We start from the raw sequence: 27,186 nt of genomic DNA, 5'->3' as shown, positions 1-27,186 counted from the left end.
GGAACTTGAATTCACAGTCATTTTCCCTATATACATGCTAGTTTCTTTCCTCTTCAAGAAAAAAAGCAAGGAAAAGAAAAAAACACTTTTCCATACTAATGAAATTAGCGAATGTATTTTACATAATTCCAGTTAAAAGCATTTGTCAACAAACAAAACTGTGAATTCTTGAATCAGGGTACAATCGAGTGGTTTCTCTCTCTTTTTTTGAAGTTAAAGCAAGCAAAAGTCAATACTTTGACTAAGATAACAGCAAAAATATCATTTAGACAGAAGAAAAATCAAATGCCATCCTATCATTGGTTTACAGTGTTTCTCCTCGCAAAGCTCAGCCTAAATACCTCAGTAAGGGATCAGTGCTTCTCACAAATGTTTAAATACTTACCTAGTGTGCACCACTGTACTTTCACAGCTGCCTCTACAAACCCATCCTTTCTCAGTAACTAATGAAGGCACAAAATGAACACATAAAAAGGGACCAGAAGTACACAAATAATTTATTCTTCAAAGACTAAACCGCAATGGACAAGTCAATGTACAAAATTAAGGTTGCTCGACCTAATAATTAACCGGTGCACATATCAAATTTTTTGAAATTACTCAGATCATTAAAACCTGACTTTTTTGTTTTCCTCTAGAGGATAAGGAATTTAAGACATGAAAAATGGGTTTAATAAAAATTTGATCTCAAAAAATAAATGATCTTTTCCCCCAGTATGACTTTTACAGACTTGAAGGACAAGTGCATTCTGAAGGGTGTAGTGTGCGGATATAAACCCATGAACCCCCCCACCCCTCCAAACACACGCGCGCACACACACACACACACACACACATTAACAGAAACAGCGAACCGCCGATGAACCCAAGCCTTCTCAGTCTCATTTGCACAGTTAAAACTGGGTTAAAATGTATCCATGTCTCTTGGTCCCTGTTGGTTTAGCTCTCTGTGATGTGCAACCACCAGTCTACAGCATGTTATTGCCTTAGAAAGGTTGCCGTCTACCAAACGAGTCCAGGTTTTAGCACTCAAGAAGTCCGTGTTGGTAAAGCAGTGGTCACTGAGGTCCAGTATTAGTTGAAAGGACACCTAGTGCTGGATGAGGTGGTGATGAGCGTTGGCCAGCCTGCTGAACCTCCTCCCTCACTTGCTCGCTCTCTGGTGGTGGTGGTGGTGATGAAGGGGTGGGGTGGGGTGAGGGGGACTCTTAAGGCTCCTGTGGGGGCTTGTGTCTCATTCTGCCCTCCCAAACTCATGGTGGATGATTTTTAAGACACAGCGTGTGTTTATGCATTTATCACTTTCGCCCTTCCTTCAGTACGTCTCTGAATCAGAGTCGTTGAGCTCCTCGTCTTTGTAGAAGCCGTCGTGGTGGCTGATGTTGTTGAAGCTGCAGTATGAGCTGTGCTCGCCACGCAGCACGGGCAGGCTGTCGAAGGTGACGCTCTTAGAGGGGCTGGTAGTGTAATGGTTAATGGCACTGAATGGGAGGGTTGGTGCCGGGGTGCAGGGAGACACAGGCATCATGGTGGCCAGGATGAGGGCTAGGCAGTCTGCCACATCTTTGTTGGGGGCACAAGCCAAGGCGGGCGTGTAACCTGAGGAAATAACAACACAACAATATTTTATGCTCCATAAAATTAATGCAAAGAAAACATTTGCAGTCAGCTTCTAATCCTGCTGTGCCCAAGGATGCACACCAAAACCCAGAAGTAAGACAAAAATAATAATAATTTTAAAAAAAAACTACAGTGAATTTACCATTTTCATCAACTGCAAGGACACTGGCTCCCTTTGCAAGCAGCTCTTGCACTACCACAGTCAGGCCATTTCTTGCAGCCACGTGTAGAGGCCTTAAAAGACAAGATAAATCTTTGAAATCGGTGACAAGCTAGTCAACACTTACTAATTTGTTTTGTACATTTTGACATTAAGAATTCAGTTATTAACAATAATGCACTAACAAGCGAGGTACTAATATGATATGAGTGATACGTACGTCTGTAAGGCGGCATTAGTGGCATTTATGAGGTTTCTGTCTGTAATCTTCTCCAATATCAACAAGGCACTGGTTTCATGTCCCTATGGATGGGTATAAAAAGAGCCACACAGAGTGGTAAATGCTCATCCTTTCTCATATTTAAACACTTCGGCAAGACACTGTGCATACTAAGAGCACAGTGCCACCATATGGTACTACACACCTTACTGCAGGCCAGGTGTAGTGCAGTGTTCTTTGCAGCATCTTGTAGAGTGAGATCTGCTTTTGCACTGCTCACCAGCACCTCTAATGGTGACATGATCAAACACAGGAAAAACAAAATGAAGTTAATTCAATAAAGTAGTTTATTAATTCAATCCTCCACTTGATTATTATGTCCCGCTGTGATATTTGCCAGGGTAATAGTTAAAGCCTTCGTACCGACAGCGTTGGTCTGGCCGTTCTCAGCAGCCATCATGAGCGGTGTCTTCCCCACGGCGTCGACACTGTTGACCTGAGCGTTGTGGCTCAGCAGCAGCTGGAGACACTCCACGTGGTCAGTGAAGGCTGCGGCGTGGAGCGGGGTCCTGCACGTGCAACATCAAAGCAAAGCTCAGTATTTATTCAGTGATATGACCCTTCACTTCCTTACGCTCGTTCCCAGAATCAGGTGCTTTACAATTCTATTCAGGCTTGAATTAATATTTTTCTTGTAACATCATACATGCCTGTTTTTACTGTCTTTGGAATTCACAATTGCAGGGCCCAGTGTGTCTATCAGCATCTCAGCAGCACCTTCGTTGTCATGGATCCTAAGGAATAAAAAACAGCACTATTTAATCTGGTAGATGCTCCGTCCTTACACAAATTGATCGAGAGAAAGCAGCTCTAGGTCTTACACAGCACAGTGGAGGGGGCTGAAAGAATTGCCATCAGCCTTGTGGAAAACCTCTTGCTCCAGCAAAACCTCCACACACGTATCGTGACCTGCAAGAATGAAAACATTAGCTAGTTACAGCATTAACATAGCAATAATGACCAGGATGTGTCAAAACTAGCCTAAGGGTGTGCATAAGAGACCTGTGCCAACGAGGAAGACTTTATTAGTCCCCCTATGAAATGCAAAGTTCGGGTCAAAAGCTTCCCAAGTGCCATTTTTAACAGAAAAACAGAAATTTCAACATAGCATTTCTTAACATACTAGTTTTCTTTAGAAAGCATGAAGGATTTCTATTTGTGCTGCATAATTATTTCACTTTTTTTGTTTTAACTGAGCCATAGCACGAATCACTGCCGTGGAATGATGTCCTTTAATTTACAAGCTTTGAGCAGCTTTGAGCACAGTACAAAAAAAACTTCAGCAAGAGTTTGAGTTTGAGAAAGCATAATACCAAAACCAAAACAAATCAGTTTAGACTTGAGGAAAATAATTGTTGATGCTCACAAAGCAGAGGAAGGATATACAAAGTTATCACATCATTTCCAAGTACTGAGAACTGGAGTGAGAAGCATCAATAAGAAATTCAAAGAGAGCCACACAGGACAGAAAAAGTCTGGCAGAGGTAGGAAGCAAAAGATTTCAAAATCTCTGAAAAGGAAACTGGTGAGAGATGTGTCTAAAGACCCCTTAGCAACTGCCAAAACATGAGTGAATGTTTTAGCTAAGCTGGGAATTATACGCTCAGAAGAGAATCACTAGAACCATGCAAAGGAATGGACTGTGAGATTGCACACCAAGAAAAGCCAGACTGAAGTATGCTAAGGACAACTTGGAGAAAGAGTATGCATACTGGAAGTGTGTCCTTTGGTCAGATGAGACTAAATCAGAGCTCTCGGTCCACAGAGACACTGTTTGTGTTCGGGGTAAGAAGCATCACGGAGGCTAATAATTTTAACCGTCTTAGTTTTTGTGAAATCATTTAATCTCTGTGTGCAAAGTAAAATAATGTAGGCATCCAAAAAAAACAACTTGGATGCTTGAAAAAACTATAAAAGAAAAATTCCTTTCTTTGTTTAACAGCACCTGGGAAACACAAAATGTTTAAAGACGGGACTAATAATTCTGTCGCCATCTGTATGATGAGCAAGCAATAAACATGGAAAAGATGTGCTTGGCTATATTCCAACCACATTTACTTGGGTGCTTCATTATACTAATCTACTGCACTTAGTGGCAGGCTTGCATGTTCTAACCATCACATGTAAATGTCTTTATCTACACGGAATGTCATCAAAGCCCTCTTCTCTGTACCATTGTAGCAGGCCCAGTGCAGTGGGGTGTAGCCTTGGTTGTCTGTTAAGACAGGGAGTGTTTCCACTGATTGGGCAGCATGCAGAAGGCCTCCCAGTACCCCTATGTGTCCACACGCCGCTGCCAGGTGGATCGGTGTGCGCCCTTTACAGTCTCGCACCAGGAAGCTGGCGCTGTGCTGAAGCAAAGCTTCCACACATTCCTCATGGCCAGTCACCGCCTGAGAACAGAAAACAGGTTTTACCAATGACTGGCTTACATCCTGAATGACAACATACAATATGTAGAAAAAAAAAAAACAAGGTTTCAGAGAAACCTCTCAGATACTCGCAGCACTACCCAGTTTTCACAATATTTCCTCCATGAGTGTTGCTTCTTTTTCTTTAAGTTGTTTATTGTACATTTTGAGGGTCTACGTTGGGTCACTGCACTATAGTAGAAGTCAGCCTCTTTTTACTTTCAGTATCTTGACTGCCTTTTGGGCATCCCAAAGCAGAATATTTCCACATCGATTCCTAACATGATGCCTACGTTGCCTTGATGGCAAGGTTTTCTTTTCAATATATGCTGGCATGTCTGTTGTCCAAATAGAGCATATTTGTGTAGAAAGCTGGCACAGTAGGAGTGTTGTAAAGTCATACTGGGTAGAGAGTTTTGCATCTCAGACTGGAATTCAACTATCGACCTTTCGCTTGCCAACTAAATGTGTAAACCCATACATTATGGAAAATCACACAAGGTCCTTTATATAACTTACAAAAAATATTAGTACTAAAACATTCCAAAAAGCATAACATTAATGAATAAAGAAGATATACAAGCAATAGACAAAGAAAGCAAAAGTAAAAATGTAAGAAAACAACATGTAAAAGCCAGTCCATACTTTCCTGAAGTTCGTTTATTTATTTCTAAATGGGGAAATGATTGTGCTGATAGAATTGCGAGAGGAAGTTTGTTCCACAGAACTGGGCTAAAACAGTTTACCATTTGTTTTAAGCCTTAACTGTAAAATATGTAACAGCAACTGATTCTGAAGGGTCTAGGGGTGGTATGAGGTATTAGGAGCTCTAACGTATCAAGTAGAGCCAAAATCTTGGGATTCTGAAGCAAATGGGAAGTTACTGTCGTTCTGTGAGTGATGTGTTCCCTGTGATTAGTGTGAATATACTTGCTGCTGTTTTGTACCAACTGTAGATACTGCCGCATCATTTAGGCATGTACACAATGACTTGCAACTATCTAATCAGGAGAAAATGAGGATGTTGACAAGCAATATTTCGAAAAGCGAGACTGGACTACATGTCTGACATGCTGGTTGGTTGGCAATAAGTGAAATGTGCCTTGCAACACAGTAAAAAACAAAAAACAAAACAAAAAAACTGTTGTGATTATTGTGTTGTTGCGATATTTGAAAGACACACTCATTCCACAAAGGCCAAGAAATACACATGTAAATTCTGATAGTGGTAGCAAGATTTAGGTATCCATACTGAAAACTGTGAATAAAGTTATGCACAGAAATATGAGTAAAAATAATGACATTTACTTACTCCTCTGTGCAGGGCTGTCCTGCCCCATTTGTCTTTGGCTTCTACATTGGCTCCTTTATTTAGCAGAGAATACACACAATCTGTGTGTCCACTCAGGACCGCAAGCATGAGAGGGGTTCTAGGAGATATGAGGCAATAATGTTAGCAATGACTTTAGAATAAGAATGGAAATAAAATAAAAAGATTTTCATTTAACTTACTGTCCATTCCCATCTTGAATGTCTACTGCACTTTGAAGATCAGCATTTCCAATGAGCAAACGTAAACACTCTGAGTGACCATTGGTAGCTGCGGGAAAGATTAACTTATTACTTATGTTGTATTTGGGTCTGAATTTTCAGGTTCAGGAAATTTTATTTGTAACTCCACGTCTAACATACCTGCAGCATGTATAGGTGTTCGCTTCAAGGTGTAATCTTTCACCAAGATGGAGGCTCCCTGGTTGATTAGGACATCCACACACTCCACATGCCCTTTGAAGGCAGCCAGGTCCAGGGGTGTGCGCCCTTGGCTGTTTCTCACATCCAGATCCAGCAGAGACTGCACCAGAACCTCCATAGCTTGATGGTGACCATGGTATGCCTGAAAGGTGGATTCCCCCATTATAAAGTTACTGCTGACGCTGGTGACATGTACTGCTCACCAGAAGGATAAAACCAAGTGTTTCAAATTACTCACAGCAAGATGCAGGGGGCTGACAGGGGCTCTGACATCCGCGTCGTTCAGGATGTCTGTCCCTGAGGTTTCCATTAGCTGAATAAGCCAAGACACACATGAGAACCTGATTCAGATATTGTTTCCTTTCCTACTGCATGACTCTGTGCCCTATTTTATATACATAAAAACTACAAAAAAATATGTCAAGCCTTGATTATACTCTGTTATAGACAGAGTTACAGACAGCTGGAGACATCACAGCAGAAAAATCCTTCCTGTTATACGTCTTTGAAGTTTGGCTGAAATCTGTTGCTTGGGGCTTTTGTATTGTAATGAAAATGTTTCTGCAGATGAGTTTGGGCGATCACAAACGAACATCTGTAGGGACCCTTGTGCTCACTGACTAATGAAAAAAATTCCATCACTTGGACTCAACCAGACCCACAGGTCCAGAAAATAAGGCCTCAGTCATAGAGTTTTGTGGTACTTCTTGCTAGTTTTATGAAGAGACTCCTCAGTTGTGAGGCTTCTTCTCTTCTACGAACTCAAGAAATTAAATTTAAAAAAATCTATCAACTAAAGGGATAAAAGAAAAAGGAACGCACACATTAACAGAGTACTTTTAGTTATCAGCAAAGAGGCATGAGACAAAATGTCAGACATTCACCAGGGGAGAACCAAGACGTCATCCAGAGAACACAGACGATTCAAGGAGGAGTAAAAGAAGTCATCTATGCCCAAACAGAACAACCATTTCAGAACAGGTGGTTGCCTAAAACACCAACTATAACACACTTTTGAGATCCCCTCCCAGGTGATTCACTCACTCACATGTTGAAATGTGCAACCCCAATAACGTAATAATGATGACAACAACTCTCTGGACTAAGTCCAAGGTGAAAGCACCACTAGGGGCTGAATAGCTCATAATCCCCATGATAGGATTCTTCACTGTTATAACTGAAGAATCCTCTCAGACAAGAGGTGAAATGTCTTCAAGAGCCTAAAAAGAAGAACTAAAGAACTAAAAATCAACTTACCACATCTAGGGGTGTTTCACTTGCAATCTGTTAAAGAACAGGAAAAAAACACAAACAAACAAAAAACAGGCAATTCTTTAAGCAGAATTCCACAAAACACAAATATGAAAACAGGGACATGGTGGCTGTTAAGTGTCATGTACTCTGGATTGAAGTTCTTACCAGCTCCAGACAAAGGCGATGTCCATACGCTGAGGCGTAGTGCACAGCATTGTAGCCCTGATTGTCCCGGATCCCTGGATTTGCATCATTTCTCAGTAAATATTCCAGGCACCTGCAGACACAACAAAAGCGCTGTAGTCAAGGAAACAACATGTTGGCTTCTAGTCCTAAACCACTACTCAGCATAATGGATAATGCAGGTGGTTATTTTTACTTTTATCTGTGAAAAACTACAAACATGAACCACCTCCCACACAACATCCACCATTTTTAATAGAGAGAATTTACTGACTTTCCATCTGTGTCAGACGCAGCGGCGTAGTGGAGAGGAGTGCAGCCCCGCTCGTCTAGGTCATTGACGCTGGCCCCAGACCCCACCAGAGCAAACAGGCACTGGTAGTTACAATTGGCAGCAGCGTAGTGCAGAGGGGTCCTGGAAAAGCAAACACAGCTCAGTTCCCTGTTCAAATTTGACTCTTGATCCAAATCCACCAATAAATACTACAAACCTGCCAAAGCTGTCCTTTCTGTTGAAGTCGGCCCCAGTGTTGAGGAGAAGATTTAGACATTCCAGGTTTCTGAGGGGTTAGACAGACAGATAGTCACTTGATTAAAAATTACACAATACTTTAATACTAAAGGCGATATTCAGCCATCGTGTACTGACCCTCCAGCAGCTGCAGCATGTAAACAGGTCCTCCCAAAGTCATCAGGAGTATCAATATCAAAGCCTGCACAGGGTAAAAGTGATTATGAAGGAGACACATTCAGGATATATTATAAAATGTTTTACATTGCACATGATATATTTTTGTACTTTTTTTCCTGTCAGGAATTTCTAAACTACTTAAACGTGAGCTTTGTGTCACGTTGCACTGAAGGTTGTGACAGGGCATGAGTGCCGTTCACCTGAAGACAGGAGCTTTCTGCAGCAGTCAGAGAAGCCACTGAGAGCAGCTAAATGCAGTGGGAACATGCCATGGATTCCTCGTCTGAATGAAAAAAAACAAAAAACTTTGTATCATACAAACAGTACACAACAATGTTGCTAATGTGGGAATAAAAAAATGACTATTACTAGCACATTACCATTTATATGAGTTACACAACAGATACTACATGTGTGCTTTCAGAAGGAAGGCTCTTCAATATATGTTCTAAGACTTGACTGAAAAATCAACAGAAAGGCTCACGTACTTAGCTGTGTCAGCTCTGTTGGAGATGAGAGTGTTAATGAGGAGTTCGTGGCCGTATCGAGCGGCAATGTGTAGTGGTGTATTTCCGTTCTTGTCTTCACAGTCAATCTCCGCACCTTTAGGGGGAAAAAACAAAAATCAAAGCAAGCATTTAGCCTCTGTTACACTAAAAAGCAGTTTTTGCTTCTGGGTCCAGCATGAGAAACAGCTCACCTTTCTCAATGATTGCTTGAGACCTCGAGAACCTCCCATGGATCGCTGTCATGTGGAGTGGAGTCTTCCCATCTTTACTCTGAATTGAAACAAAAACTTATTATCTGACAAGTTATGCCTTTTTACAGTAAAGTTTAATCCCCAAGTCAATCAGCTTCCCTCAAACAATGAGAAGACCTATCACATGTAGGAAGCAGGCACAATAATACACGTTTACACACAAGGAAGCAAGACGTTAGGGCTGTGCGATTTTATACGCTATCGTTTAATTTGTGGTGTCGCATTTTTTCATTGTTTGGATGGCCACCAAGTGAATGCAGGTACAGAAAATACCAGCATGGCCAGCGAAGATGAGGCAGAACCAGGTAGCTCCAAACAGAAATACTAAACTAGGGGCTACCTCTGTAGCATGGAAATGGTTTGGTTATGAAAAGTCTGACACAGACCAGAAAACTGTACTATGCAAATTATGCCGCAAACCGGTCCCCAGCACAAACTCACACACGACAAACCTCTACCACCTACGCAAGAATCATGTGAAAGAGTATGGAGAGAGTTTACGGATGGGAGGCCAAAAGGAGCCGTCAGGTGCTCAAAATAAACCTTAGACTCAAAGGTTACAACAGGCTTTTCCCCGCAGCATGCCATGTAATAAATACTCACAAAGAAAATGGTGGTCGTTACAAGTTATATCTAAAAATATATGTAAATACTTAGTTGTTTAATAACAAGCTTTGCCTGGTTTTTACTCACTTTAATGTTGACATCTGCCCCATTGCAAACCAGAAGCTCCAGGCAGAGTGCTCCGTGACGCGAGGCGGCGGTGAAATGCAGAGGGGCAAAGCCCTTCTCGTTCACCTGGTTGACGTTGGCTCCACAGTCTATGAGCTCGTTCACAACCACATCTTGCCCGTTGTAGCAGGCCACGTGGAGGGGTGTGTTGCCATATGCATTGGGCTCATTGATCTAGAAAGTCAGGAAAACAGCAGGCAATTAAAACAATTAGAATAAAGTGCTACAAATAAAAGAACAGTTACAGTTAGAACAGTTGTAACACACAATTTAGAGACACCACTGAAAAATATCTCTCCTGTTGAGCTCATACAGTATAGCAGTGTCTACAGTGCGATGGCAAAAAGCTTGTGGGTGGAACCTACATCCACCCCCAAGTCCAGGAGGTATTTAACAACGCTGATCATTCCACTAGAGGCTGCCGCATGTAGGGGGGTGTAAGATTTCTTATCTTTGCAGGCCACCTCAGCTCCATGTGATGCCAGCAGCTTCACCACTTCTATGTGTCCTGAAGATAAAAAGAGATTTAATTACATAATGCTTACACAAAGATATTAGACATGTTTTTTGTTCATATGGCATCTACTCTAATGTAAACATTTAAAAACATTTTAACAGATGATTTTTATTCAAATAAAATTCTGCCATTTAAGTTAATATTGACCACAAGAAGAAAGGAATGTCTAAAGTTGCATAAAAATGAACAAATACCAAAACGTAAAAATCTCTATGGCTGCATTATTTTTTACCCATGTAGGCGGCCCAGTGTATCGCACGGCGGTCCTTCTTGTCAAAAGCATTGATGTTGGCCCCTCTGGAGAGCAAGAGTCTCACCATCTAAAAGTAGCAAAAAAAACAAAAAAAACAAACAGGGGATGAGAAAAAACATCAGGGGACGCTGCAACATCAACCTACCTATCTACCATTTGCAATAAATGTAGCAACTTATATACACTGCATGCAGTGTTTACATATTAGACATACGAGTTCAGTGACTTTATCTTAGCGCTCTTGGATCAATTGTCTTGTCAATGTATGCGTATCTTCACTTTAATATAATAGAAATTATTTGAACCTGCAGGGGTTTCTAAAGTTATTTTTTAACTTGCTGAGCAAACATGAGTGGTGAAACCTTGTCACCCTTTTGCACAGATTCTGTGCAGGTATGCCAACCGAACAAATATAATTAAGATTAAACAAGAAAACATGCATTTCCAAATATCCTGTCTTGTACAGCCAGTAGTGTGGCATTCTTCTCTTGGATCATACCTCCATAGACTCACCTTTTTCATATTTATATGCTTAACTTGAATCCACTGTATACCTAAAAGATGCTCCAAATAGCTTGTATGCACTTGCATTCATTTGCATGAATTTTTGATAATTCACTTTTAAGATAGCTAATTTGCATGCAAGTACAAGATTACAATGGGTAATTTGCATCCAGACACATGATTGGTCAAGCACTATCTGTGCATCCAGCACCCTTAAGTATGCGACCACAATTTATGACTGCATGCAGAGAGCCCACTCAGTCTTAAGCCATGTCTGAAAATGCAGTTTGTGCTCTTTAATTCAATGTAGCTGGCTCATTAAACATTGAAAAGCTGCCCTCTTTAACTTAAGAGGGTGCCCTGATGTCAGGAAGCATTTGGATGACTGGACCAGATTTTGCGCAACTGAATCCGGGATCAAACGGTCGGGTCGGTTAGTCATGCGCTACTAAAATTCAGCAGACCTATATGTGGATGTTGCTTGTCTCAACTAACACTTGTTAAATGGGCAAATAATGTGACCATTATTCTGCACTGCATGGCAGAGTGCCCACCAGTGTTTAATCATTCTTGAGGCAAGCAGAAACACTTCTTAGAAAGAGATCGGGAACTTCTAATAACAGTCAGGTAAACACACCCAGTAATGCTAGCATACTCTGACAGTTTGCCAGCAAAAACAATCTATGTAGCACACAGCAATTTAAATCAATCAATATGAGGATTACTGAAGAGGTTATACTCAAAGACATTGCACACTTTACAACCACAAAACCTCACCAACCCTCTACATTAACACTCTGCTCCTTAAGAAAGCTGATACCAAACGTTCAGCTGCTATTTCAATTCATTAACGCGCAACCACATCGATTCCAAAGATGTTAAAGTGCCTCCTTAAGCACAGTTTAATCTAACAATGTCTTAGGGTTTAAATTTACCTCCAGATGACCGCTGAAGGCTGCATGGTGCAGCGCGGTGCGGCCTGCTCTGTCTGACACATTCACATTGCTGAGTAGTGGCACTAGGGCTTCGGCGCAGCGGACCGCCTTATTGGCGGCGGCGATGTGAAGTGGCGTCTGCCAGTTTTTGTCTCGGGCATTTACATCAGCCGAGTGTTTCAGCAACACCTGGACAGCATCCTGTGAAGAAAAAACAACAAGTAGGTTTACATTGTTTGGATATGCAAACCTGTGTCTTGTAGTGTGTATGACAGAGAACAAAGGGAAAATTCACATACCTCACTGCAGGAGGCCACAGCTCGGTGCAGGGGAGTGAGCCACTTGTTATCTTTGGCATTTACTCTTGCACCTAGAAGTGAAGAAGCAAAGGCTATTTAAACTCATATGGTTTTGCTGCATATGGTGCAACGTTTCGACAAGAAGGTATTCAACAGTTTTTGAAGAGACTAAATTAGAAAAGTTCAGAAAAGGCTGAAAGAGGTGTAGAGACATTTCAAATATGTCATCATACTGTATGCAGAGGAATGATTGCTTGTATTCCACTTTGCTATTAAAAGGTGCCATTATGTACACACACACACACACACACACAGCAGTATGTCATGTGCTCCCAGCATTAGGAAGATAATTATAGGCACATCTATAATATTTCTAATATTTCACATTTTAAGAGCATGACTTATTTTCTCTGATTAAAAACTGTTAGATAATCTCTCCAGACACCTGTGAAACTCTCATTTCTACAATCCAAAATTCACCCAGTATTTGTGGCTTCAAGCACTTTCTTGTGATCATTGCATTAATACTAAGAAGAAAACATACCAGATAGAATCAACAGCTCTATAATTTCTGCATCTCCGAGATAGGCGGCAGCATGCAATGGAGTTCGCTTCTCATTGTCCTGTATTAAGTGAACAGGAAGAAACTGCTGAGATTACAGAGAAACAAAACAACTTGCAGTAAACACTGCAATCTGTCTCTTCATTACATGTGCATTGGTCTGGTGTAGCAATACAAAAACACATTTTCCTTAACATTTGCAACACTGTAGTGTTAACAGGAACAAATATTTACACAAACACCACATTGTGGTTTTAACAAATTAATAAAAATAAAAATAAAGAAAAGCCTTGCAGTGAAGGACGAGTGAGTACAAAACAGCCTTATTTTGAAACAAACACCACCACTTGAATATGTAATATTGACGAGGAATGCAGTAAAGAAAAAAAAAAAAAAAAAAAAAAGAGGCAGGTCATGCAGTGCTGTTCTGTATGCTACAATATCTGTAAGAAAGAGCTGCACGAGGCCTTTCAAGGACAACTGCACATTAGGCCCCCCCAAAAATAACAATAATATGAGGAAACAGATGCAGATATTTGTAACTGTTGGGCTTACCTGTGCATTCACATCTTCTTTTTTGAATATAAGCGAACGTACTTCATCAGGATCTACATTGAAAATAGCTTTCAGCAAAGGAGGCTGTAAAAGAAAGAAAAAAAAAAGCACACAATAAATAAAAAGGACAAAATTATCATGATTTTGATACTTTTCTTTGTGGACATGTAACACCATCTCAGATTCCATCACTACAATTTGCATACAGAGCAAACCCAATGAACTGCGAGTAACAATCTTGTCTGTCTGACGGGTATTGTTGAAATCTGAGAAAACCAATAATCCGCCAAACTTAAACTTAAGGACTTCAGCATGCTTGCAACACAGGACATACACAACACTCATCTGAAGACCAAATATTGGCATTCAACAAAGCACAAATGAAAGCAATGTAAAAGAGCATTATTCTTTGGGAGAAAGAGAACAAACAATGAAACGATGACTCCGCATGTCACAGACTGCCAAGGCCACTTTTTAAACACCGTTCTGCACTTTCTGTCTGTTGATAAGTAAACATGCCATGTTAGCAGAGATAAACATCGCAGTTTTTGAATGAAGACATTAAAAAAGACAGACCCAAACCTTGTACTCAAAATGAGAACTGTGCTGCTTACTTTCACACAGCCAGGAATCAAAAACAGGAAAAAAAATAAAAGTACACAGCTCCTCTCATTCACCACATCCAACATGATCACAAGATCAAGTTTTGGCATAAAAATGAACCAAAGTTCTTTGAGAAATCTCTCTTGTTGATCATCGTGTAGACAGAGTGCTAGCAGTGTGTTTTTCAACATGAGTGTATAATGGAATTTTTTCCATCATAACACTTGGGATGTTTCTAAAAAGTGACAAAACATGTGAACACAATAAATTTCAACCTAATAGACATGTTGGCCATTGAATTGGCAACACCTTATAAAAATAAATTGCTGCTATGCTCATTTTCTCAGTTTCATACTGATGACTCCTCACTTGTCCAGTTATGTATAAACACTTGCTATGTGTACATAGGCTTTAAAAACATTTTTGCTTATGCTTAAAAAACTGCTATACCCTTCACATTTTATACATATTAATAATTGCACAAATGCTTTAATATAATTTATACTATGCCTTCTACATAATAAAGTTATGAATAATAAAACTGACTTTGACTTGAAGAACTGGCAGTGTTGTGTATCTTTCTATGACTTCAGTGCAAGCCAAACTCTAAATGCCAAACTCAGCATTTAGAGTTTGCCACACCATAAATGACAGAACTGAGTCTTGAATGCAGCGTTACAATATTCCCTTCATGTTGGATAACACTTTCTGATGCTAGCTTCAGTCTTTTTATGTTTTTTGAAAGAGTCAACCACTCCTGTAATTTTAGACAGACGAAATGCTTGCAATGCTCAAATAAAATCATTGAAAAAACAAAAGAATAACCCAAAAAACAAAAACAAATCCTAGGTAAGTAATATGACTAAAATATATCATTTATGTTTAGCAACACTGGATCGCTTTAAAACCAGAGCAAAGATTTTGGAAACACTGGAGTCTTTGATCAGGATGTTTTCATCTGCATGCCCTGTAGCAAGAGGCTGGGTTGGACAGGGACAACAGTGGAGAGGAGGAGATCCCTTCCAGGCAGAGCATTCCTGACATTTTAAAGTGTTACAGCTGAACCCCCAATTAAAAACTATATTCCTAAGAAATACACTATAAGTGAGAAATCTTAACCTGAATGAATAAGACAGCATATATGCAAAACAAAATGCATGAACAAGAAGTGGCCGAGAGAAGGAAACTGCTTTTAAAATAATCTGCTGCCTGCATCATGAAACATTGCGTTATCTACTAGTGACGTGCGATGCCACTGATTTCCTTTCTGATCAGCTACCAAGTAAAATTCAGACTGGTATTGGTGATTGTGATCCAATACAGACACTTTGTACAAAAACTTAATGTGTTTAGAAAATCCAAAGTATTGTCTTTCAAAATATACCTTCATAATGGATACATGACATCAGACTTCTTGCTCTTATCATTCAATTATGAAGAATTATATATAAGAAAAAAAGCAAAAAAAGGCAAAAAAAAAAAAAAAAGCCTGAAAATTCAATGCCTACATTTTAAAAGGATTCAATTAACAATTAAAAACATATATGACTGATTTAAAATAATAATAAAGCTGAGAAACATTTGCTAGATACATGTTATTATCTATCTTATGTATGTTTGAATTGTATTTTTAGTGTTACACATCACCAACAGCTCCACATTTTCCCTCTCTGTACCTGGAAAGTATCTGCCTGTAGCACCAAAGGACTTCCTAGCAGCACCTGTCCCTCACCTCTTCTTCAGTTAGCCTCATCATAAACTCATCATCATATTCCGTGTAATGATTTACTTTTGTGTCACAAACCACGTCTTGGCTGTTTGTGGAGCTGAAACGGCTCCACGCATGACTCTGCTTACGATCATCACCTGAGCGAGCGATGCATTTATACAGCTGTATTTCGCATCACTATGACAAGTGGAAGGAGGAGTAGTTCCTACAAATCATTTAGAAAATCCTAATAATATAGTTACTTTCCACTGTGTTCCTGTTAATCATAAACTCCTAATTTAGCCCAAATTAATAAAATATTGATATTTTAATATGAGCATGGATTCTAGAACATAAATATCTGGTATTGACAGAATCAATACTTTAGTATCGATCCTCACACCACTATTATGTACTCATAACCTTTACGTGCCTGAAATAGATTTTGGCTTAAAATAACTCAAAACATACCAAATAAGTCTACTAGCTGAGAGAAAACAAAAACACTGAACTTAATGACTCCTCTCTTTGCTTTCCATTGTACAGGTAAAATGATGCAATATACAGGGTACATGCATTCATTAGTATTCAATCATTCAACTTAGCAGGCTGCCCAGCTAGTCAATTAGGTTAATGTGCATGCATGCAGTTTGTATGTGCAAAAGACATTTGGTTTATGAAAGTGCATCTTCAGCAACCCACTTTAAAACATTAATCAAGCACAACTACGTATACTTGCAATCATCTGGTTTTGCAGTACTACTTCCTGATGCCTTTTAGTGACTCATGCTTCATGAAGTTAAATACAGAACCAAGAATTTATACCTCTACCTGACAGAAAAGATATACAATAAAGTAAGGGAAATTGCTGAGTTTACTTCATATAAGCCAAATGTCAAACATTGTAAGGGTCATTGTTGTTATTTCATTTTTTTTTTTTAAATCTATCAAGGTCACCCTGCTATGGATAAGCCCTCAACAGCTATTCAACACATATGCGGTGCCATGGGTGGATTATTCCCAGCAACATATTGAAGCAATCACGACATTACAAACTTGTACAACCACGACTGCCATCTCAAAAGCGAGCAAGCAAGCAGCATACAGTGGCTTTTTCTTTCTTTCTTTTTTTTTTTTTTTTTTTAAACACAAGGACAATGAACTCGTTTAGTTATTATAATGCCCATGAATGTCTGCAGGGCACAAAGCAGGTTAGAGTTACTGGGGACAAATTCAGCCAACAAGCAGACTCTTGTGGTTCGAACACTATTTGCGCCATGTTAAAAACAAAAAAAAGGGACAGATCTGCATTTTGTTGTTTTCAGTTCTCCGTGTCCTGCATGAGTGGTGGTGGTGTAGGAGATTTTCTATGCTCTTCTCTCACTGCTGGACTGTGTGCCTCCTCTCCTCATACAAGCCAAGCTAGTTAATACCATCACCATGGAGACAGCTCTTTGGCAACTTCCACCGGCTCACAGGAGCCCAGATCATTCAAGCACACACAGACCATAAAAGACACATGCGCGTACATATGTCACAGAATAGCAGGCATGTGCAAAACAAAACCCTTAAAATGATAACACTGAGCTATTCTGGTTTTCACGAAGTAGGTGTCAAGTGTTTTTTTTGCAGAGTTTAAAATGACACGTCTACTGTCACACTGCCATTGCCCTCATATATTAAAGCATTACACAGCAGTTTACCTGCATTTTTCCCCAGTAACGCGGTACACATGGGTATAGAGTATGCGAATACTAGCTAATAGAAACTGTCTTGTTTTATATATTTTTGAGTTTTTCTATAAGGGCACACACTAAAGAGGTCTGATTACAGGCATAGCTTAACTGTAACAGTGTTATAAATCCTCTTGAAAACAATAAAGTCACCAAACTAGCACAAAGCTCCGCTCAGATCCAATCACTCCATTATCCTGCCCCACTGTGACACCAAATAACATAGTTTGGTGAATCAGTGAACAAAAACTATATCGTTATTTAAGGGTTTTCTAAACCTACAGCTGCCACAAACATCACTAGTTGGTTTTGCTAACATAAATATAACCACAAACGTTTAGCTGTCACAGTAATGTCACAATCAACAGATCGCTTTGGCTGTCATGACAATAATCTCACTGTAACAGCAACAGAGAGGAAATTATTGTTTATCAATAACGCTAGAATTGCTCGTAAGCGACTGCACAAACACAATTTAGCATTGTTGTCTCACAATATGCTAACTAGTCACTTCACAAGTGAGTCGCTGGATGCATTTCACGCAGGCTCGGGCTAATTGCTGGAAATAAATACAACATCATTAGCTGCTTTTTAACTCAACAGCCATTTAAGTACATGTCGGTGTGCAAACGTGATGGGAACAACAACGGGGCTTCGAATGTTACACGCAGTACTTCAGCCAGCTTTCACCTCATCGAGGACAATTCAAATTCTAGATTAAGGAAATGCTTCCGTTTCAGAGTCAGGCTCGAAAGACTCGAATTACATTGCGCTGGCGAGCGCTGAAATCGAGGCTAACATTAGCCGGCCACTTGCTCAAACTTACGGTAAACCTCTAACACCAGCCATTACTTACCTGGTCTCGAATTTTGAGAACCACCATATTTGTGGTATTTTAACAGCTCTCATGCAGGTTCATAAAGGAATACTTGTCTCCTTCCGAACAGCAGCGTGTGATCTCGGTTGCTTCTGCCGCTGGTTTTGCTGGAGGCCTAGCGTGACTCTAGCTTAGCTCGCTCGCTAGCTAGCTTCCTAACCTGATGGCATGAAAGCGAGAGGAGTAGCGGAAACTCCATAACATTGCCGCCACCATATTTCACCTCGCCGAAAAGACGCAATCCGATAGGCTAAGAGCGCTCTAGATGTCAGTAAGGGAATCGCTGATTGGTTGTTGCCAGCTGCATTCTGTAACAGCACAGACGCACTTTGTTGAATATTGCACTGCCCTCAGCGCTTATAAGTGTAGATATTTTCTATAAGGAGCAATTTTAAACTCTATATTCCACGTGACATTTATTAACATTGTAATTTACCCATGGTGCACTGCTCTGAATAACGTGGTTTTGAGAACAGCTGAATGTTTTTCTATTTACTAACTGTGACTCATCCTGAAGTTGCACAAGTGCGACAACCATGCAACCGCTGCAGCAACTCCATGGATGCCACTGGGAGTCAAGTGTTGACAGCAGTAATACGAGTTCTCCGGGCTGACGGGGGCCTCCTGGAAACTTTTTTTTTTTTAAAAAGGTAAGCAAACACACAACACAAACACAAAACAGTACTATCTATTTATTTTACGGCGACAACAGTAAAATAGATCTGAAATTTATTAAAACTGACTTATTAAAACTGTGAATTACTGGCGGTCCTAAAATGCGAAATGGGTTTCAGGTCTACTGATCCAACACCGAAATTTGATGAAATACGGCCACCTAGTGACTTCCCGTTTAACTACAAGCAGTGGAACTCTTTTAGCTTATGGCAATCAATTTAAAACAATATTTTATTTTATGTATGTGTTTTGGTGGTGGGGAGTGATTTGTGATTTAAATATTATTTTTTGTCGGCTGCCCTTCTTTTGCATTAGTTAAAAATATTCAGAGCACCCCTATTCATGTACAAGTGTTACTGATCCTAGAGCTTTAACAGGATTAGACAACAAAATCCTTTTACACAAAACAAGTCTCTGCATCATTAATCCTGAAGACAAGGCTGCCTTTTTTGTTTTGTTTTGTTTTTTACATTTGAATCATTTGTGGAATGCAACATTTACATCATTTCCTCTTTTCCGGTAGGACACTACAGACAGGACTAACAGGAATGACAGGAAGCACAAAACAAAAGGGCAGGGATGCAAAAGTTGTCTCTTTATGGTGTCCTTACTGACTCTGTGGTTCTGTCATAGAGGCGAGGATAGCTCTAGGCATTTCTGGTAGAGTCAATAGTTCACAGAGTACATAGCATTTCAAGAATAGCAGAATGAAGAGGAGTTTCTATCTGCTAGCAAGCAGGGCATCAAACGCCCTGATGGCACCATATGTAATAGTCATTATGATGTGCATTAATGCAACACGTGTGGTGGTGTTCTAATAAAATAGTGTTATGTGTTACATGCAATGTTGTATTGTGTAAATGACTGTCACTGCAAGTAAGGCACCTAATCTAATTATATTTCATGTATTAATAATAACAATAAATACTAATTCTAATTCATAGTATTCTACAACAGTAAAAGATTAATAACACTTGTACTGATTATAAAGTGCAATTGTTCTTTGTGAGAAAATCGTGTCATTAATATGCTTTTAGTGCAACTCTTTCACTATTCAGGCATTTGCCTAGAGGTGTAAGAGGTCATAGTGTTTACTATCCAACCAATCCATTAGGACTTCAAAAAAAAAAAGCGGCATGGCACAGCCAGTTAGTGATGAAGGTAGCAGGGCTTTGGTGAAAGAATGGGGGCTATGTTCACTGACTTTTGGGGGTAGTTTCACATTTCAGTGCAGTGGATTTACAGGTTGGGGGAGATGGAAAAAAAACACCGTTGCAGCTATGTGGATGATTTTGGATATAGACTGGTCACCTTTGCTTGGGGTAATCCTCCTGGATCTGTCTCTAAGCCCTCCCAAAGGCCAAAGTATCCCCAGTGGGGGTACTTTCTCACTGCCAGGGCTGTGACGGAGGGGAGGTTCCCACCAACTCAATTAGGAAGAGAAGAAACACAGTAAAAGCATAAATGAAGAAAACAGATGCTTACACACATACCTCCCCAATTTCCAGCATGCTTTAAAAACTGCCCCCTGACCTTGTATTTACATTCTTCTTGTTTACAGGACCCCTTGTGGGGCGTGCTTGTAAAAGAGACGGCCACAGAACGAAGGATATATACTACAAAAAATATAAAATAACCTAATAACCTTGAGCTTTTGATATGGAATAAAAAAATTTAACTATGTTCTTATATTAAAGTAGATGCATAACCTAAACAGTAGAAACATTTATTGAAGGTTTGAAGGAATATTTTAAACCATAGCTTGAGACAATATGTATAATGTCATTTTTTCAAGGTTCAATTAAGATTTTTCTGCTTCTGAGCTAGATTTCCAGTTTTACAAGATGACTCTATTCACTAAAACCCACCGAACGTATATCATCATATACCTTTTTGTCATAAATATGAGAGAACCAGTAGAATAAATCCTCTCAGTACTTATGTCAGATGGGACTGTTATAAAAAATCTTTTTAAGTATACATATCTCTCTTGGTTTTTCCAGACTGGTAGATATCAGTATCTTTGTTTCTAATTTGTTCTTGAGTTTCTTTAGATTGTGGCATGATGTGTTGCATTTTAAGATCTTTTTGATCTCTACTTTGTCAGACAGGTCCTATTTAAGTGTTTTCTTGATGCAATACGTCTGGCAGTAATTGGGCTTGTGTAATTGAACTTGGCTTTGCAAAAAATCTGGTAAATCACAGCCAATTTCTGATTTAACAAGTGTGGGCAATTCCCTTTTCACACTGGGCCAGGTAGGTTTGCATAGCTTCTTTCCCTCAATAACTGAAAGCATAATTTTAGAAAGGCATTTTCTCAGGATATCAGAAACATGTACATGTTCATATTGTGTACATATATGAACTATTGGGAATAAATAATTTTTCATTGCTATGCGTTTTTATTAATAAGTGTTATAAAGTTATATAGTGTAGTATTAAGTGGACACAGCCCTGAAAATAAAGGTATGAGACCATGTGTCCTTGGGGAGTAGAAAGCTGCAGACTCTTGCTCACGTTTGTCTGGGAAAAAGTAGATAAGAGGAGACCATCTCTAGTGGAAAGTTACTGAGACACTGTTGTTTAGACTAGAATGAGAGAGCTTCTGTAATAAAACTGTTATAGGCACACTGCCATTTTGAGATCCGCGGCAGCGTGTCATGCAGGACGCATCTCCCTTCTAGAAGTAATAAAGTGTTAAATGGTCTACTGATCAGTGTTTTGTCTTCCATTGGAGGCCTCTGAGGAATCAAAGGAACTCGGTGAAGTGTTGATATTAACGGTGCAAATACTTTTTCACAGCGCTGCATTTTTCCCCAAGTAGTTCAAATGCAGAAATTCTGATTGGTTGTATATATACATACCTGTGAAGACAAAGCTCACATAATATTGCTGTCAAATGACACGGTCTTTAGAGGCCAGATGCGAGCTCTGGGGTCCCTTGCAGAGACACAGGCAAGCTGCAGGATCATGCCTCAGATGCACTGATATTTGGCTGTGCCCCTGCCTCTCCAGATGTCAGGATGAGAGATAGCACACAGCTGGACAGTAGGGATTCTGGGATGAAAGTGGTGTCACCCACTGGGCCAGTCCCAGCTGCTGGAGGAAAGTGACAAGATCGGAAGAGATTTCATCTCCCTGTTTCCCACCACTGTTCTTGGAATGCTGATATAGACCCAAAGCTTAGATTTTCAACAAGTTATACACCGTCTTCTTAATGTTTGTAAAGAAGAGAGCTCAGCAAAACCTTAAATGAATTAAAGTAGCATTGATTTCATGAACAAGACCAAACTGGAGACATATAAACATCTGAGCAGTGATGTGGGAAAAAAAAAGTGAAAACAGATGATCTGGGGTTTGTTCTCTTAAAAGGAGGACATTTATCCGTGGGTCTGAACAGTAAAATAAGGCAAGCTACTGAAGAATGCTTTGAAGTGACAAATAAAAATGTGAGTCCACGGACAGCTGCAGATTTATAACGGTGACAAATCTGCATATAATTTCTGCTAATCACATAATCAGTGAGGCATTGTTCCTGCCTGAGATAAAAGCATCTCCTTTTTACCAAATGGTAATCAGAAGGGGGGGATGCAAAGCTTCATTGTTCTTTCATGACTTTGAAGCAAGGGAAGGAGCACAGTGACTGAGAGCATGCTTTAAAAAAATAATAATAAAATGACAATGCGAACTTGTCTGACAACCGGGCATCTCAACATTTGTTAATATGTTCTTAATTTATAGCTGAATGCATTCAATGTAATTACCAGTAGATGGCGCTGTTTCCATTTTAATGATCTTGTTATTAGACGCTGTATGTGCTATTTTTAGATGGTGCATCACTGCAAAGTGTATGCAGCTGTCAAAACACTCACTTTGGAATTTTATGTTATGCAATAACAAAAAAACAATAGCCCCTTAACAACAGACACTAGTGTCCCAAAGCCCTATTATCAGTACTAGTGCTCTGATTTCTAATTAGAGTGACTGATAATAATAATAATAGTAATAATAATAATAATAATAATAAAAGAGTAAAGGTTACACAGATTATTTGCACACTAGCTGTAAAGCTCAAATTATAACACCAGTTAAAAGATCTTTTTTCCACAAAGGAAGTTGATTTATGAAGTTAGCGATGCACCTGCTGAGGACACTCAGCGACCGGAGCTGCCCTCGTTTCTCCGTCAACTGCGATTATCAGAGGACAGCGGAGCAGACAGACTGCTCAGTCTGCCACTACCCTGGCTGGGATTTCTATGCCCTGTTTCGACGAAGTAGCTAAGGCTTTTTATAGCTTCATCCCGTTGCATCCTCATCCCCCTGCAGAGAGCTATCTTCACATTCTGCACATCAAACCCTCAACCGTGCGCCCGAGGTAGTGAAAGAGTTCATTTAAGCCTTTTTAAGTGACAAAAAATACACGTATAAAACTAGTGTGTTTCATACAAGTGTTGCTGTGAAATATTTAAGAGTATGTGAGAGCTTTCATAAGATAGCTTAGAGGGTACAAACAAAGTATTAACTAATATATAGGTTTTAGCAGCCAGCTGTGTAAGAACAATATGCTGTATGTTAACGGCAAGTTCGCTGTACAGTATGCTAGACAGCGAGTTCAGCGCATTAATATTTGAACGGTTAACCGTTGTTCTGCAGTCACAGGTGGTCGTCCTCTAATCGATTGTGAGTCCGCCAGTAAAAGTGGACCGGAACTGTGAGTATTAGAGCAATTCGTGACATTCTTCACACAACCACAATACTGGAAATGTTTTTTTTTTCTGAATTACTAAGTGACCTCATCATTGCTGGTTTCGCAGACTGTTATTAGTTCCAAGATGTGGGGTATTGTAGTGCAGGCTGGCGCCTATAAATAGACTCGCTTGCGAATGTATGATCTCATCGAAGTCGGTTGAAGCGTTAAAGTCATTATTAAAGAACTCGTCAGCCAACCAGATAGCATCACTCCTTGTCACAAAGTAGACTATTCATTACTTAGACGGGCTAATATACGTATAGCTTTTAAATAAGGAGCGGAATGACACACTCACGGGGTTAAGAGCAGAAACTAGGAGTGTAATTAGAACTTTAAGTAGTCTGTTTGTGAAAAGAAAAATCTCAACACAGAACTTCGGTTAATTAATTCTCAGAGCTGCTTTGCATTAGAGGTGAAAGAAGCATTCAGAGCAGGGAGCAAGCAAACGACACTAATAAATACTCCACTGCAAGTGAAAGACGTAAAAAAAAGTACACAGGCCTACCCAGAATATGCTCACAAGGCAGAATGATTCATTACACTGTTATAATATTATCAGAACAGTATTATTGGTTCTTCAACATGTGAACAGTGTTTTAATATTATAATTGGCAAGATAGATTCATAGGTAGAACTGAGATAGCCAAGTAAAGTATCTCATGGTGTATCTGAGCACTTCAATTTTTGTGTTTTACATATGAAAATCTTGTGTGTTCTCAGTTTTAGCATTAGTTATACTGGTTCAGTTGCTCATTAATGTGAAAATCTAATCAGCCAATCACATGGCAGCATCTCATTCCATTTAGGCATGTAGACATGGTTAAGATGACCTACTGAAGTTTGAGCCGATCATCAGAATGGTGGCTTAAGTGTCTTTTAAGTACCAAGTTTGTTGGTGCCAGACAGACTGGTCTGAGTATCTCAGAAATTCCTGACCTACTGAAATTTTCCCGCATAACAACCTCTACAGGGAATGTCTGAAAAAGAGAAATTATCCAGTGAGCAGCAGTTCCCTAAGTGACAAGTCTGGCCAGACCGCTCAACCGTAACCCAAATAACCACTCGTTACAAAGTGTGGAGAAAAGCATCTCTGGATACACACATTGAATCTCAAAACAGAACAACAGAAAATTGGAAGAAAAAAGTTGCCTGGTCTGAGTCTTGATTTCTGCTGGATGGTACGATTAGAATTTGGGGTAAACAACATAAAAGCATGGATCCATCTTGATTTAAATCAACAATTCAGACTGTTGCTGTTGGTGTAATGGTGTGGGGAGTATTTTGTCGGCACCTTGTGAACCTCTTAGGATGACCTGAATATCGTTTAAACACCACAGCCGACCTCAGTGTTGTTGCTGACCATGTTAATCCCTTTATTAACTACAGTGTACCCATCTTCTGATGGCTCCTTACAGGAGGTTAATGTATCGTGTCCAAAATTTCAGATCATCCCATATTTGAACATAACAAAGAATTCACTGTAGTCAAATAGTCTCCACAGTCACCAGATCTCAATCCAACAGAGCACCTTTGGGATGTGGTTGAAAGTGAGAGTCACATCATTGGATGTGCAGCTGATAAATCTGCAGCAACCATGTTATGCAGTCATGTGGACCAAAATCGCACCTTGTTGAATCTATGCGACGCAGAATTAAGGCAGTTCAGAAGGCATAAAGGGAATCTAACCTGGAACTAGTAAGTGTGTAGTAGTGAAAGATTGCAGAGATAAACATTTCTCAGCTTGCTGCACTTCATATGCGATAAATGCAGATATGAATCTACAGCTTATTTTTTGCATATTGTCTTTACAGATAATGAAGAACCAAAACCACAAGACAGGCAGATAACATGGCAACATCCATGACTGCTCAAAAGTAAGACGCTTATTTTTTTTAATAGCTGCCAGTAACTAAATGAAAGTTAACTGACAGTGCTATGTATGAAGTTTGTTTGGTTCTCAGTTTTGCTGGACACCCTGTCACTCCAACAAAAACTTTGAGCAGATGGCTTTGGTAAGCAGTGCTCTTTCCCCAGGTGTCATGTGTTGACAGCAGCGTTTCAGTCTTCTCAGAGCGAGGTAAAAGGGAAAACACAAGAAGCACAGAGCCTCCAGTGTACACATGACATTTTCACTTAGACAAGAAAAACTTGGCTCAAAGTTGACATAAAAGCCTTTCACAGCCAGTCAAAATGACCCTTCAGCTGTCTTTCCATCTCAGAATATTTATGATATTTTTACATTAGACTTGTTCTTGGCAGGTTAATGCTCACAGATGTCTACACTGCTCAGATGGCTTGAGGGGGCAGGTACCATCTGAGCTGTGTCAGGGAGAGAAAGTCATTTTAACAGCACCTTACACTTAGCCTAACACATAATTTCATAGTACCAGTGAATGTGTTAATGAGACAAAATGTTTTTGATAGAACACATTTTGGCAGGCATCTGTGAATTATTCACTGGACTTGATAAGTTACCATGTTCAGCTATTCTCTTGGCAAGAACTATTCACAGAAGCAGCGTGTTGCGCGAGTTCCCCGCTGTGCGATGCATGTTAACTATAGCAGAATATTATCATTGTCCTATAGCTGACGTCTGCCAGATTTGTATCAGTAAAAATATTCTGTTGATGCCGCAGAGTAATCTGTCAGCTGCTACCAGTGATGACATAAGAAGTGGGAGTGAGCTTGTCAAAGTGGAGCGAATACAATGCCTTTTCCTTTTTTTTCTCCTGTCTTTTTTTTCCCCACAACTGAAGTGATGAAAGTGATGAATTACGCTTTGTCACTGTGGATTTATTTCCTGTGTTTGTGTGCCATCCTCGACTGACCGTGACAGCGTGAAGGCAGCCTTCATGTCACGCAGCATAAATTGCAGTTCTAATAGAGAAAAAGAATGCGGTGGTGTTTTGTGCTGGATGACATGACAGAATGATAGAGCTAATCTTCTGCCTCAATTGGGCACAAAGACATTAAAGGAAAAACACAATTGGGCACCTTTGTGCATGTGCTGTCGTGCCAGTCTAGCAATACATTAAAATATCTAGAGCATAGCAACAGTTGGAAGAAATTCATTAGCCATTTGGTCTGTGAAACAGCTATTTATTTATGACGTCTACGCTGGAGGCACCTGATTATCTCGCCAGCAAAACTCAGGTCAAAGTTTTTGAGTTTTGCTTCTTATTTACATTCATGCATTTAAATGAATTCCAGGTGTAAGTTTTTTGCACCCCTGTCAATGAAATGATTTCCTCCAAAACAAACGTTCTTGTCCACATATGTCAGAATACATTAATGGCCCACAATGGCCTCCAAATGAGGTGCTGCCAATTTAATATTAAAGTGGGAGCATTATGTGTTGATTTGTTTAGTACA

General features: G+C 39.8%; 1 protein-coding gene across 1 annotated transcript; it reads right to left on the bottom strand.

The window, feature by feature from the left end:
- Positions 1 to 479: 479 nt before the first annotated feature.
- Positions 480 to 18,907, bottom strand: ankrd28b (ankyrin repeat domain 28b). Its single transcript, XM_080897464.1, has 28 exons — positions 18,369 to 18,907; positions 13,469 to 13,552; positions 12,896 to 12,974; positions 12,352 to 12,422; positions 12,053 to 12,253; positions 10,593 to 10,680; positions 10,209 to 10,351; positions 9,805 to 10,017; positions 9,052 to 9,130; positions 8,840 to 8,954; positions 8,552 to 8,634; positions 8,310 to 8,373; positions 8,152 to 8,220; positions 7,935 to 8,075; positions 7,643 to 7,754; positions 7,481 to 7,507; positions 6,462 to 6,536; positions 6,164 to 6,365; positions 5,984 to 6,071; positions 5,784 to 5,901; positions 4,234 to 4,453; positions 2,882 to 2,969; positions 2,711 to 2,794; positions 2,424 to 2,569; positions 2,206 to 2,288; positions 2,001 to 2,083; positions 1,763 to 1,854; positions 480 to 1,599 (listed from the first exon to the last, which is right to left on the bottom strand). Exons 1-28 carry the CDS (start codon positions 18,393 to 18,395, stop codon positions 1,316 to 1,318), a joined length of 3,159 nt encoding a protein of 1,052 aa, XP_080753590.1. The 5' UTR covers positions 18,396 to 18,907; the 3' UTR covers positions 480 to 1,315.
- Between the last annotated feature and the right edge of the window lie 8,279 nt (positions 18,908 to 27,186).

This window comes from Rhamphochromis sp. 'chilingali' (assembly GCF_963969265.1).
Source record: "Rhamphochromis sp. 'chilingali' genome assembly, chromosome: 11".
Classification (NCBI taxonomy): Eukaryota; Metazoa; Chordata; class Actinopteri; order Cichliformes; family Cichlidae; genus Rhamphochromis; species Rhamphochromis sp. 'chilingali'.
The sequence above is the reverse complement of the archived record's forward strand: the minus strand, read 5'-3'. Positions and strand labels throughout refer to the sequence as shown.